Source organism: Loxodonta africana, chromosome 9 (assembly GCF_030014295.1).
Source record: "Loxodonta africana isolate mLoxAfr1 chromosome 9, mLoxAfr1.hap2, whole genome shotgun sequence".
NCBI classification, from domain to species: Eukaryota; Metazoa; Chordata; class Mammalia; order Proboscidea; family Elephantidae; genus Loxodonta; species Loxodonta africana.
This window is the reverse complement of record NC_087350.1, coordinates 116962361-116977057: the sequence shown is the minus strand read 5'-3', so window position 1 is coordinate 116977057 and position 14697 is coordinate 116962361. Positions and strand designations below refer to the sequence as shown.

Sequence of the window (14697 nt, the reverse complement as noted above, 5' to 3'; positions counted from 1 at the left end):
TTTATACCTTGCAGGTTTACCATATATGTTTTTTAGCTCTAGCAGTTTTTTCTTTTGTGTGTGTGTGTGTGTGTGGATTCTTTGGAATTTTCAAAATGTAGGATCACATCACCTGCAAATAAAGATAGTTTTATCCTTCCTTTCCGATTTGGATACCTTTTATTTCTTTGTGTTGCCTAATTGCTCTAGCTGGAACTTAGAATATGCTGTTGATTAGCAGCGGTGAAAGCAGGCATCCTTGTTCCTGATTTTAATGTGTGTTGTCTTTCACCATCGAGTATGATGTTAGCCATGAGATTTTCATAAATGCCCTTAATCATTTTGAGGGAGTTCCTTTCTGTTCTTAGTTTTGTGAGTGTTTTTATTAGAAAGCACTTTTCTACCTGGTGTGCTTTTCTACCTTCAATATGTTCTCAGCTCTGCAAAACAAAACCAACCTTCAGACAGGTTAAAACAGAAAACCTGAAGTCTTTGGCAATAAGGGCTGCTCTTCGCCCCCCAGAAGCAGGGACCAAGGTCCTGCACTGAAAATGCAGGCTGCTGCCTTGGAAGCCTCTGCCTGGCTACGGAGGGGATGGGGCAAGGGCAAGTAGAAATGCTGCAAAGCTTCTGTCTTAGCCGCTAGTGCTGCTGCAACGGAAACACCACAGTGGGATGGCTTTAACCAAGAGAAATCTGTTTGCTCACAGTCTAGTAGGCTAGAAGTCCAAATTCAGGGTGTCAGCTCCAGGGGAAGGCTTTCTCTCTCTGTGGGCTCTGGAGGAAGGTCCTTCTTGTCAGTCTTCACCTGGACTGGGAGCTTCTCCACACAGGAACCCTGGGTCCTCCTCCCTGAGCTTCTTTCTTGGTGGTATGAGGTCCTCAACTCTCTGCTTGCTTCCTTTTCCTTTTATCTCTTGTAAGATAAAAGTTAGTGCAGGCCACACCCCAGGGAAACTCCCTTTACATTGGCTCAGGGATGTGACCTGAGCAAGGGTGTTATATCCCACCCTAATCCTCTTTAACATAATCTAATCTTGCCCCATTAACCACAGGCAGAGATTAGGATTTACAACACGTAGGAAAATTACATCAATCACAAAATGGAGGACAACCACACAGTACTGAGAATCACGGACTAACCAAATTGACCCATATTTTGTTGTTGTTAGGTGCCGTCGAGTTGGTTTCTACTCATAGCGACCCTATGCACAACAGAACGAAACACTTTCCTGATAACATGTCCAAAGTAAGCAAGACAAAGTCTCACCATCATTGCTGCTAAGGAGCATTCTGGCTGTGCTTCCTCCAAGACAGATTTATTTATTCGTTCTTCTGGGAGTCCATAGTATATTCACTATTCTTTACCCACACTATAATTCAAATGTGTCAGTTCTTCTGCAGTCTTCATTTTGCATTGTCTAGTTTTCTCTTGAATATGAGGCAATTGAAGATACTAGGGCTTGGGTCAGGTGCACTTTAGTCATCAAAGTGGCATGTCTGTTACCTACTCTACAATTTTCCCTGATTATCCACACACTAATTTTTATTTATGCACATAATATATGAATTTATTTTCATTTAAAGAATCCAAGGGTGATACAAGTATGCTAAATGAAAAATGCAAGTTACCTCACCCTTCCCACCTCATTTCCATGCCACTCAATGTAGTAACCATTGATAAAAATGTGCTGTGTGTTCTTCTGCCCTCCTTTCTCTGCATATGCATAGAGGTGTGTACAGATACGCAGATAGTGCATATATATATATATATATTTTTATTAACCTTTATTGAGCTTCAAGTGAACGTTTACAAATCAAGTCAGAGTGTCACATATAAGTTTATATACGCCTTACTCCGTACTCCCATTTGCTCTCCCCCTAATGAGTCAGCCCTTCCAGTCTCTCCTTTCGTGACAATTTTGCCAGCTTCCAACTCTCTCTATCCTCCCATCCCCCCTCCAGACAGGAGATGCCAACACAGTCTCAAGTGTCCACCTGATATAAATAGCTCACTCTTCATCAGCATCTCTCTCCTACCCACTGTCCAGTCCCTTTCATGTCTGATGAGTTGTCTTGGGGAATGGTTCCTGACCGCCAGGATTCCTCTAGTCTCAGTCAGACCATTAAGTCTGGTCTTTTTGTGAGAATTTGGGGTCTGCATCCCACTGATCTCCTGCTCCCTCAGGGGTTCTCTGTTGTGCTCCCTGTCAGGGCAGTCATCGGTTATGGCCGGGCACCAACTCGTTCTTCTGGTCTCAGGGTGATGTAAGTCTCTGGTTCATGTGGCCCTTTCTGTCTCTTGGGCTCTTAGTTATCGTGTGACCTTGGTGTTCTTCATTCTCCTTTGATCCAGGTGGGTTGAGACCAATTGATGCATCTTAGGTGGCCGCTTGTTAGCATTTAAGACCCCAGATGCCACATTTCAAAGTGGGATGCAGAATGTTTTCCTAACAGAATTATTTTGCCAATTGACTTAGATGTCCTCTTAAACCATAGTGCCCAAACCCCCGCCCTTGCTCCGCTGACCTTTGAAGCATTCAGTTTATCCCGGAAACTTGTTTGCTTTTAGGTCCAGTCCAGTTGAGCTGACCTTCCCTGTATTGAGTATTGTCCTTCCCTTCACCTAAAGCAGTTCTTATCTACTAATTAATCAGTAAAAAAACCCTCTCCCACCCTCTTTCCCTCCCCCCCTCGTAACCACAAAAGTATGTGTTCTTCTCAGTTTATACTATTTCTCAAGATCTTATAATAGTGATCTTATACAATATTTGTCCTTTTGCCTCTGACTAATTTCACTCAGCATAATGCCTTTCAGGTTCCTCCATGTTATGAAATGTTTCACAGATTCGTCACTGTTCTTTATCGATGCGTAGTATTCCATTGTGTGAATATACCACAATTTATTTAACCATTCATCCGTTGATGGACACCTTGGTTGCTTCCAGCTTTTTGCTATTGTAAACAGAGCTGCAATAAACATGAGTGTTCATATATCTGTTTGTGTGAAGGCTCTTATTTCTCTAGGGTATATTCCGAGGAGTGGGATTTCTGGGTTGTATGGTAGTTCTATCTCTAACTGTTTAAGATAACGCCAGATAGATTTCCAAAGTGGTTGTACCATTTTACATTCCCATCAGCAGTATATAAGAGTTCCAATCTCTCCACAGCCTCTCCAACATTTATTATTTTGTGTTTTTTGGATTAATGCCAGCCTTGCTGGAGTGAGATGGAATCTCATCGTAGTTTTAATTTGCATTTCTCTAATGACTAATGATTGAGAGCATTTTCTCATGTATCTGTTAGCTGCCTCAATGTCTTCTTTGGTGAAGTGCGTGTTCATATCCTTTGCCCACTTCTTGACTGGGTTGTTTGTCTTTTTGTGGTTGAGTTTTGACAGAATCATATAGATTTTAGAGATCAGGCGCTGGTCAGATAGTGCATGTATTTTAAACACAAATCATATTGTATGTTTTGTTTTGCAACGTACTTTCTTCATTGGATAATATGTCTTGGGGATCTTATTATTAAAGTACACATTGATCTTACTGTATTCTTTTAACATCAGGAAATGTTTTTTTTTTTTTTTTAATGTGTTCTATAGAATGACTTTCTCATAATTCATTTAATCGCTCCAGGTTTCATAGTCATTAAAGTTCCTCTCTTAACCCTATGCTCTTGAAAATTGTTTTTCTTTTTTTTTTTTTACAATGTTGTACAACTCTGTTCAAATGGTGAGTTTTCTCCAGAAGAAATTTACCAAAGTATCAAATGATAACGCCCATTTATAAATTGCCTTCCTAAAAAGGTTTATATTACACCTAAGAATGTGTAAGCATACCTATTTTGTTAAACTTTTGTCAGTGCTTGATATAACTCCTTTTATAACATTCGCAGTTCTGTAGAGTAGAAAGTATTTTGTTTTAATTTGTAGTTATCTGATTACTTTTGATATTGAGTTTTTAAAATCTGTGTTTATTATTCATTTGTCATTTAATTTTTGTGATGTGCCTGTTAATATACTTTAGCCATTTTTTCTATTTAGTTTATTTCTTTTCAATGTTGATTTAAATTGGGCTATTTACATATTCAGGATAAGAAAAAAAAAAAGAACCACCCAACTCTGTTGCCATCCAGTTGATTCTGGCTTATAGTGACCCTATAGGACAGAGTAGAACTGCCACATAGGGTTTCCAAGGCTGACCGTGTAGAACTGAGCTGAACTGCCCCATAGGGCTTCCTTGGAGCAACTGGTAGATTCAAAGCGCCCATCTTTTGGTTAATAGCTGTAGCTCTCAACCACTGTGCCACCAGGGCTCAGTATTCAGGATAGCAAACCCATTGCATGGAGTCCATTCCAACTCGTAGCAACCGTACAGGAGAGAGTAGAACTGCGCCATAGGATTTCCAAAGAACGACTGGTGGATTTGAACTGCTGACCTTTTGGTTAGCAGCCCGAGCTCTTAACCACTGTACCAACAGGGCCCCCTATTCAGGATACTAATCTTTACTAGAAGGATCCCTTGTGGAGGATTAATAGTTAAGTATGTTGCAAATTATTTACTCCAGTGCACTTCCTGCTTTGTAACTTTGTTTGTGGTGCCACTTGTGCTAGGAATAGTGTTCTCATTTGTGTGTCCAAATGTGGCTGACTCTAAGACAGCTTGCAGTTGAACTATTTTTAGGAAGGTTTTCTCCATTCCAGTATTACCAATATTTGCATGGTTTTATGTCGTTCTGTTTTTCTTTCTTTTCTGTTTTGTTTTGTTTGTTTGCTTTGTCAGCTCGTCAACTAAAGTAAAATGTGGGTGTTCACATGTGCATGTAGGACCATTTTTAAAATATGTCTGCGATTCTTTTTCTGATGAAACTGTAGAAGTTCATTTGTCTCTGTCTTGGCTTATGATAGTTTTGCAATGCAAAAACTTAAAAAAAATTCTGTAGAGAAATATATTAATTTTTATCACTTCTGAATTTCATAGCAAAGAAAGTTTTCCATAATCCTCGTAAAAAGGAATTCATTCATTTTTAAATTTTTAGGAACATGCACTACAATGGTGCCATCTCTGTGTATTGTTAAATGAAAAAAGCAAGGTTCAGAATGGTGTGTATAGTTTGCTCCTTGTTATCTTAGAAAGAGCTGTGTGTGTAAGTGTGCCTGCGTGTGTGTAAATATATATGTGTATGTATCCAGACATATACATACTGATACACACACGCATACATATTTTCTTCTATTTCTAAAAATATGTAATAGAAAGAATAGCAATGGAAGGATAAACCAAAAATTTCTGAGAATGGTCACCTGTCAGGGGAAAGAGTGAGCATGGTATAGGTGTCAGGTATGGCATTAAGATTTTCTGTCCAAATGTTCTTCTCGTTGTTGTTAGTTGCTGTTAGAAGGTTCTGACTCATGGCAAACTCGTGGGTGCAAAGTAGAAGGGTTTTCAAGGCTGTGACCTTTCAGAAGCAGATTGCTAGGCCTGTCCTCTGAGGTGCCTCTGGGTGGGTTTGAACTTCCATCCTTTTGGCTTGTAGTTGAGGGCTTAACCATTTGCACCACCCAGGGGACTCCCAAATATCTTCCAAAAAATACAAATTGAAATATTTACTGGTGATACGTATAACCCCTGGGATCACTGTTAAATACCCTTGTGAGGGAGCAAAGGAGGAGAATTGATGCCAGTTACTGAACTTGGAGGATGAGTTTTCTTTAAGTTGCCGTTGAGCTGATCCTGACTCGTGGTGACCCCGTGGGTGGCAGAGGAGAACTGTGCTTCGTGTGGTTTTCAGTAGCTAGTCTTCTGAAGTAGGGCACCAGGCCTTTCTCCCGATGGGTGATGAGCACATGGGGTTTATTATAGGAGTTTTTCTGTGTGGGAACCCTGGTGGCGCAGTAGTTGAGCGGTACAGCTGCTCACCAAAGGATCCACAGGTCAGATCCACCAGGCGCTCCTTGGAAACCCCATGAGGCAGTTCTGCTCTGTCCTATAGGGTCTCTTTGAGTCCGAATTGACGCCAGGGCAATGGGTTTATATACATATATGCCTCCAGGAAGTTGTTGAAATCTATGGTTCAGCGTAGATGCTACAGTTGTCCTGGACCCAGTATGCACTTACCCTGAAAGGACTGTGAATCTCCTGTCTCACTGGAAAGCAGTCTCACGTTTGTCAACACACCAGAGTCCCCTGAAGCTAAATCTCCCTGCGTGCGTTCGTCCTCCCAGATCAGCTTTTTACCGAGGTCGCCATATTTGTTTTGCAGGTACAGCAGGTCCAGACCGTGCAGCAGGTGCAACATGTCTACCCAGCTCAGGTGCAGTACGTGGAAGGAAGCGACACTGTCTACACCAACGGAGCAATGTGAGTTCACATGCAGGAGCCTTGAGTTCTCCCGCTCTGTCAGAGGCAGCCAGCGGGCCTTCCAACCCCGGCCGCTCTCCCGCACTTTTCAACAGCAGTCTTCACCAGGACGCCTTCGTTGGGGTTAAGGGAACGTTTCAAGTTTCATCTGTGCTCATTAGGAAGGGACGCTGATTCTCCTTCTCACTTTACCAGAGGAGAATATTTGAAGTTATTAAAATTGTTATTTCCTTTAATAGTTCCCCCTAGCTTGGGAAAGAACTTATACCTCTTGATGGTGATTTTCATAATACCTTATAGAATTTATACACTTTTTCTTTTAGTAAATAAGGTACATTTGTGTGTGCATAAATTAATAGAAACTGGTATTTGGAGAGATTTTTAATATTTATTCAATTAGGAACTCCACATAGAAGTACCTGGTGCTCAGTCTGTCTCATTTCCTATCTAAACCCTTCCAGCCACCTCACGTCCTTGGCCTCAGTGATAATGTAAATGGATGCATTTGTCTCACTTGGCCTTTCAGCCTCTTTGGATTATGATTTAGGAAGTTATTCTAAGGAAGCAGCCTAAGCCGTTGCAGATCACCGGGATTGTTTTCATTTACCATTTGGGTTTTTCTAGGGTTGCAATTTGTTGACTCTCCGTGTTGACCTGAAATGAATTCAGATTCTCTCACTGACCTTTCACCTGACCTCCCTGCAATGTTGTACCCCCGGAGGATACCTTTTGCTTTCTTTAATCTTATTACACCCACTGTTTCCTTGGATGATTTCGTTGATTCTCGTGACGTTTACCTGTATGCTCCAAGGTCCAGGAATTTTTGTCTGTTCTGTTGCTGTGATGTCTCTAATGCTAGAAGAGCATGTGACACATCGTAAGAGATCAATTATGCTGAAAATCCTGACTGAACTGCATACTAGTTTTATAATCTTGGTCAAGATACTCAACCATCCTGAAGTTTTAATATTTTTCTTGCGGGGAGGCACGAAGATAATAATCTCAGTCTTACTGAGCTTTTGTGATGATCTGATGGAGTCCCTGGGTGGTGCAAGCAGTTTAGCACTTGCTAACCAAAAAGTTGGTGGTTCAAACCCACACAGAGCCACCTTGGAAGAAAGCCCTGGCAATCTGCTTCCGAAAGACCACAGCCTTGAAAACCCTGTGGAGCAGTTCTGCTCTGCACACGTGACTCGACAGCAACAAGTCTGGTTTGGGGTTTTTGCTTTTTAGTGAGGATTTAAGAAAATATATTTAAAGTCCCTAACACAGGACCTGATTGTTTCTGTTATTGTTAGGAGTCGGTTCCGACTCATAGCAATCCTATGTACGACAGAGCAAAACACTGCCTAGTCCCGCGCCATCCTCAGGATCATTGTTATGCTTGAGCCCGTTGTTGCAGCCACTGAGTCAATCCATTTCTTGAGGGTCTTCCTCTTTTTCGCTGACCCTCTACTAAGCATGATGTCCCTCCTGATAACATGCCCAATGTATATGAGAGAAAGTCTCGCCATTCTTGCTTCTAAGGAGCGTTCTGGCTGTACTTCTTCCAAGACAGATTTATTTGTTCTTCTGGCAGTCCATGGTATATTAAATATTCTTCACCAATACCATAATTCAAATGCATAAATTCTTCTTTATTCGTTGTCCAGCTTTCCTATGCGTAGGAGGCATTTGAAAATATCATGGCTTGGGTCAGGCACACCTTAGTCCTCAAAGTGACATCTTTACTTTTTAACACTTTTAAGAGGTCTTTTGCAGCAGATTTGCCCAGTGCAATAGGTTATTTGATTTCTTGACTGCTGCTTCCATGAGCATTGATTGTGGATCCAAGTAAAATGAAATTTTTTACAACTTCAATATTTTCTCCATTTGTTATGATGTTGCTTATTGGTTCAGTTGTGAGGATTTTTGTTTCCTTTATGTTGAAGTATAATCATACTGAAGGCTGTAGTCTTCGACCTTCATCAGTAAGTACTTCAAGACCTCTTCACTTTCAGCAAGTGTAATCTGCGTAATGTACGTTGTTAGTGAGTATTCCTCCAATCCTGATGCCGTGTTGTTCTTTTAAAGTCCTCCTTTGTGACATGTCCCAGACTCTCTTCTGCAGTTAACCTACCTGCCCCTGTCAAGGACAGCACTTTGTCCTGACTTTTTAGCTTAGGCTGGGTTCTTTAGACAAGCAAAACCATTAAAGCGTGTAAATACACACACACACACACACACACACAGATTTATATCAAGGAAGTGGCTCACGCGGTTGTAAAAGCTGTAACGTCCCACGTCCGTAGGTCAGAATAGAGGTTTCTCCTGATTCACTTAGCCACAGGGTCTGGTGAACCCAAGATCGGCAGGTCAGAGAGCAGGCTCTTGCTCACAGGCTGTGAAGATCAGTGAATCCCAAGATCAGCAGGCAAGATGGCAGGTAAGCTGCTGGCCCAAGCCCCACAGAGAGAAGGTCAGACGAATAGGAGCCAGTTTTCAGGATCCAGAGCAAGAAAAAGCCACCAAGCCTTGCCAGAAAGTCCACCTATATTGGATTTAGGCCACATGCTCGCGGAAGCTCCCTTTCAAGTAATTGGCTACTCACAGCAGATCCCGTCATGGAGGTAATCACATTATATCACATTTCATCACGGAAGTGATCAAAGCATCATACAACTGCGAAACTATATCATAACTGCCAAACTGTTGAGAATCATGGTCCAGCCAAGTCAATACACAATCTTAACCATCACACTTTTACTTCTATTTTTGTACTATGAATGCTTGTTTTTGTTTCCCCTACTAGGAAGAGCTCTCCCTGGACGGGGACTGTTGTTATTTGGTTGTTGTCTTCCATGTACCGAGGTGACTGGCACATAGTAATGGCTCAGTAAGTTTCTGTTACTCAAGTGAATGTACAACTCTTTACATATTTTAGACACACTGTGAATATTTTTAAACTGCTTGTGGGTAGGAACTGGGCCTCTTATAGCCTGCTTTTGGAATCTTCATCATACAGACTACTGTTGACATTTATGTCAAATAAAAGAGATTCCTGCCAGTGAACCTTTGTGCTACATGGAAAATCACTGGGTTTCTAGACACTACTGCATGTCACCCAGTTGTCAGTTGTCATTTCATCCTTGCATCTGGTACCCCAGAGTGAAGTCACTGTAAAACCTGCCTTTGTTCAAGTGTCTACCATCTCCCATCTAGTTTGATCTCTTAGTTCAAAAACATCCTAGGTAAAGCCATACCAGACCCCCATTGGAGAGCAGAGTTACCATTCTGCTGTCTACTTCCACAGCATTTCTCTTACTTTTATTACAGAATTCTATCAGCTGATAATCCCAGAAAATGTGACAAATAGAGGTTTAAGCAAATTAGGGCTTTTATTTTTGTCAGTAGTAAGAACTCTAGAGGTAGCATATTGGGCAAATCTTTAGCTCTGTATAGTGCAAATCTAAGATACGCCTTAGTGAGAAGATCTTACAGGCTGACATATAGCTGAGGGGGCATAGCTGGACTGGATGCACCATGGAAACCACTGTAGTAGAAGGACTGTGTCCCCATGAAGTGCTGTATATTTCTAGGGAGCTGGGGCAGGAAATGTCTCGCTGGCTATGTGATATGGAAAAATGGCCTTCCTAGAAAGGAGGTTGCCTCTGGAGCTCAGCTTCTGCTATTAGTCTGTTCCTCCACTGAGCTGATTTCTGACCTGCCAAGCCAGCTCATTGCTAAGCCACCATCAGACAAAAGGAACGTGCTTCTAGAACTCTACAGAACCGTGCTTCCTCTTAGTCTGTGTCTGACATTGCTTTAGGAACGCAAGGATATAGGGTCATACTTTGCTAGCATGCTCATAGATGTATGCTTCAGTTCCAGCCATCTTATCTGCATTCCAGGCATTGAGAAGGGCAAAGGTGGCAGAAGGAATAAGAGGAAAGGAGCCCTGGTGGTGCAGTGGTTAAGCACCAGCTGTTATATAGGGTCACTACAAGTTGGAACCGACTTGAAGGCACCTGACAAAACAATGACATGTATAAGGAAGCAGACTTTCCCAGGAATTCCTAGCTGGGTTTTGCTTTCCTCCCATTGGCAAGGATTGTAGGGCACAGTAATGGCTAGCTACAGGGGAATCTGGGAATGTGAGTTTATAGGTTTCATGACTATATGGTGGAAGACAATAAGGGAAAAGAACAGCTGGAATGGTTGTTGGGAGAGTTAACCCTACAATATCTATCACAATCATTTATCGTTTTGTAGTGGTCTGAGGTGGAGTGGAGAGATTAGGCTATACTGACTACTTAGTGGAGTGTGACTTTGTGCAAGTTACCTCACTGCCTCCCTTTGCACATCTGTGATACGGGGATAATTAGCTGATCAAGAGTACTTTGCAGAGTATCTGAGAGATACTAAGCACTCTGTAAACATTAGCTATTGCTGTGATATTATGTACTATAGTTATTTGTTTACAGTTTTCTCTCCTGCCTGTGATTCTGATGTCTATATATTGTCTTGTACATTTTTGAATTACTCTATCACTAAGCTTAAGGTCTTCCACATACTAGGTAAATATGAGTTGAATAAATTCCATTCATTCAAAAAATCTTCGAGAAACAGCATCTCTAAAGTTGGCCCTTTTATGTTATAGGCTCATTTAAGTGCAGAAAGGATTCAAAGTAAATCTCCAGTGCCAGCATGTATTTTCTGTGGCCCGTTGTCTCAGTTGGATAGATCTTGACTAATGAGGTCTAGGTCAGGAGTTCATTTGACACAAAGTCCAATTAGCTTCGATCTGGTCTGTGGGCCCAGATTGTCTTCCCAGCTCTAGCCGGCCATTTCAGGAAAGTACACCCTTGGTCAAGGGAGAGAAGAGGCATTTTTAGAACACTTTGATTACCCTCAATTGTAATTTGCGATTAAAGGTTCCATACCATCATCTTTGTATTACTAAAGAAAAGTCATTGTACTGCCATGAATTACACTCAAAATTTCAGTAGCTAGAAGGCTACTAATATGTATACAGCAAAACCTGCAAAATCCAGAGCCTGTATAAGGCAGAGACCTGTCAGAGAAGAAAAACTCAAATACTTTCCACTAAAATAAATGATAGAAAAGTGTTAAGGCCATACCTTGTCAAAAGTGGAAAACTTGAGAGACCCAGAAAAACAAGGCAGCTCACACAGCTTTCAGGGCATATATTTCTCAAATATGACTTTTTTTTTTTCAGCTCAGCCTGTTCCACTCTTTCTGGAATTCTGTAGTGGTCACATTTGACTATGAACAATTTTTGTATCGACTGCTCATTTTAGGGCCTTTATTCTCCCTCTTCGTATGTGTCATACTTCTGTGTGTGTGAAGGAAAAGTATTGCATACTCTTCCACCATTCCACCACGCTGAACTAATAGCCCCTAGCGTTGGAACCCTGACTTGGATCACCAAGTCCCACCGCCGTGTGATAATAAATGCATTTTGCTAATGATTCTCCCAGAAGACAGGGACTCTGAACTTTTATCTTGAACTTTGAAGCACCCAGTACCTGTCCCTACAGCCTGGGCATGCCTAGGAAGGGCTGATTCAGTGATGCGCTTGTCACCAGCATCCCCATGCCATGTGGCCATAATGGCACGGGGTCTCACTCGAGGTGATGATGACTCTCACAGAGACGTGTCATCACTTATGACTGTGTGTAATCACTGTAATTGGATGATACCAAAGCGTTTAGCTGGTTCTTGCTGTGAGTATGGGCAATTACTATCATCCTAACAGGCTTAAAAGTGTGAGTGAGTGAGTGAGTGAGTGAGCAAGCGTGTATTTCAACCGAACGATCGAGACTCCTTGACAGGGCTGGGCAATGGAGTAGAATAGCTGTTCCCTCGAGGGAGAAGGTAACTTACTTCAGCTCTGCTGCTGCTTTATTCTACCATTGCTTCTGTAGGGACCCAGCCTACGCCATTTGTCTAATATTTCAGTGCAGCGCTTTTCCTGAAGAGAATTTGGCAAAGGCTGGGTCCTGGTCTTGCCCATTTCTGTAGCTTCTTCAGATTTATGATCTATAATCCTTTTGGGCGCTGTGGTTGAACAAGCCCGGAGACACTGCATACCGTACAGAGAGAGTCCATTCCAATCGCAAGGTCTTTGTATAGCTAAAAAATGGGAAAACTTAAATGATATTTTTTCCTTTCCCGTTCTTTTTTCTTGACTCGTACCTCTGTCATCGTCTCCTCCATTACACTAGTCAAAATGAAAGTAAAGACAACGTACCACATTATGGCCAAATAAAGAAATATTTTTTTTATATACCAGGATTTTCCTCCATCAGCCACTCTTTAGTCTTGTTCACTGCTTAGGGGTAGTCAGTGTTTTAAAATGCGGAAGTGAGCATTGCACGGGGCTCTGTTGTAATACAGTTGAGCAGCAGGAAACCTTCTCATAATCTGACCTTTTGAGTAGATTGTAAATTTCTCATTAACTCCAATAAAGTATTTCCCGAAGTGTGTTTCACACAGCATTCGTTTTGTAAGCGTTCTGTGTCTAAACGTACTGGATTCATGCGCCCTCAGGTTCCATTGGCCTTTTAAAGGCTCTGAGAAGTCTGGTAGTTAAGAAACCCAGTATTTTCAAAATGGAGCCACAGAACCCTTCTATCTGAACATTGTCTAATAACATCCCATGGTGCACTTTGATGGATGGTACATCAGTGTGTTGTCATTGAGTGGATTTATTCCAAATCCATCAGCATGTGGACAGGACTCGCATTTTTTTAAATAGTCATCTCTTGAGAAACCATACACATTTTCTGAAGCCATCCAATTATTTTTTTCTATACGTTTTTAAAATGGTTAATAAGAACCTTAAAAGCAGTGCTCTTTATGCTTTTCCTCTTTAAGTGAAGTAGTAATTTTCAGTATTTGCAGGTGGAATTAGACTTCACTAGTATGTCTCATAGCTATAGGGTCGCTAGGAGTCGGAATCGACTCGACGGCAGTGGGTTTTGGTGTATTATGTCTCAGGTGCTTTCTGCTTAGATGAAATGGTTGTATGAGATTTCTGTAATGGAGATGGAAAGGATGCTTTCTTTTATGCTTTTACTGGTCGACACACTCAAATTGCTATAGAATCTGGTTTGGGAATTCACTTGCCATTTGGATTTCAGCAAGTGTGTGTATGGCTGGTTACACTGGAAGTCCTCTTGGACAGAGAACTACCCTTTTGTAGAAAAGAGCACGGAGGTCTCTCTATAATTAGATAAGGGCTCATTTTTTTAATCACAGAAAACAATCTCTCCAGAAAAGGAAGACTTTCAAATATGGCTTCTCAGAGTATCAGAGTTAGGAATCCCATGGAGACTATTTATTCTACTCCCTTCACTTGTCAGAAGAGTAAACTGAGGTCCAGAGGTACAATAACTGGCTCACCCACTTAGTTTCTGGAGTTCACATCTACTGACCCTCAACACATAGTTCTTTCCAGTGATCATAGGTAATGGTCTTGGGATTTGGAGTTGTTTGGGGAATCTGGGGGGAAGGATTGGCTAGTTACAAAAAAATTTTTTTTAATAAATTTTATACATAATGCTATTATCATTTTAGATAATGGTTAAACTTGTGGTTTAATTTTTTTTTTTTTTTTTGGCTGATGACTTAAAGGTTAAGAGTCTTTTGTTATTCAGAGGAATCCCTTTTCATGTTTTTTAGTCCATCTTATACTTTATAGTTACGTTGATTTTGTAAATGTACAGTGTTCTTTGGATATTCATAAAGTGTATAGAAAAGTCCATACTGAGTAATTTTCCAGCTTTGGCTCTTACAGTTAAATAGCTTTCAACAGAATCGTTATTTGACTGCCCTGACTATATACCTTTTTATTTTAACCCATTTTGTCCATTAGTAGAATTAAATGATGCCACATTAAGGGTAATTTGCTCTGTAATATTTTCATATCCAGTAGATTGACATCCAGGATAGTTCTACCTGATAATCCTTGAAAGAGCACAGACAATTTTGTTTTCTCCCCTTCCCCTCAATTGCACTTTTTATAATGGGAGGAAATGGAAGAAATCCACATAAAGTTTTTTAGGTTTAGAACCAAATTGTGTTATTAATTTTTTTTAAATGAACTTCAGAGACCTATGTTTAAGTATCATTTCTTTCGTTGACTATTTGCATAACTTCAGACAAATAACTTCCTTGCCCCTGGGCTTCCTAATCTATAAAATGGGAATTTATAGTTAAAGGCATTACTTAATTATTAAGTCACGTTCAGTGCGTTGTTGTTGTTGTTAGGTCCTGTCCAGTGGTTCCGACTCATAGCGACCATACTTACAACAAAATGAAACACTGCCTGGTGCTGTGCCATCCTTACAAT

At 41.0% G+C, this 14697-nt stretch overlaps 1 protein-coding gene across 16 annotated transcripts in view; it reads left to right on the top strand.

The window, feature by feature from the left end:
* RFX3 (regulatory factor X3) overlaps nucleotides 1-14697 on the top strand; it is a 320548-nt gene that overhangs the window by 171129 nt on the left and 134722 nt on the right. For 15 of the 16 annotated variants that reach the window (XR_010322875.1, XM_064290581.1, XM_064290578.1 and 12 more), the window contains one exon: nucleotides 6244-6341. Coding sequence is in view for 14 of the 16 variants with exons in the window: in XM_064290581.1 (XP_064146651.1) it covers nucleotides 6244-6341 (98 nt within the window). In the remaining 2 variants the exon portion in view is untranslated. Of the gene's footprint in view, nucleotides 1-6239; nucleotides 6342-14697 lie in introns of those variants that run through there. The other variant, XM_023539433.2, reaches the window with a different exon arrangement.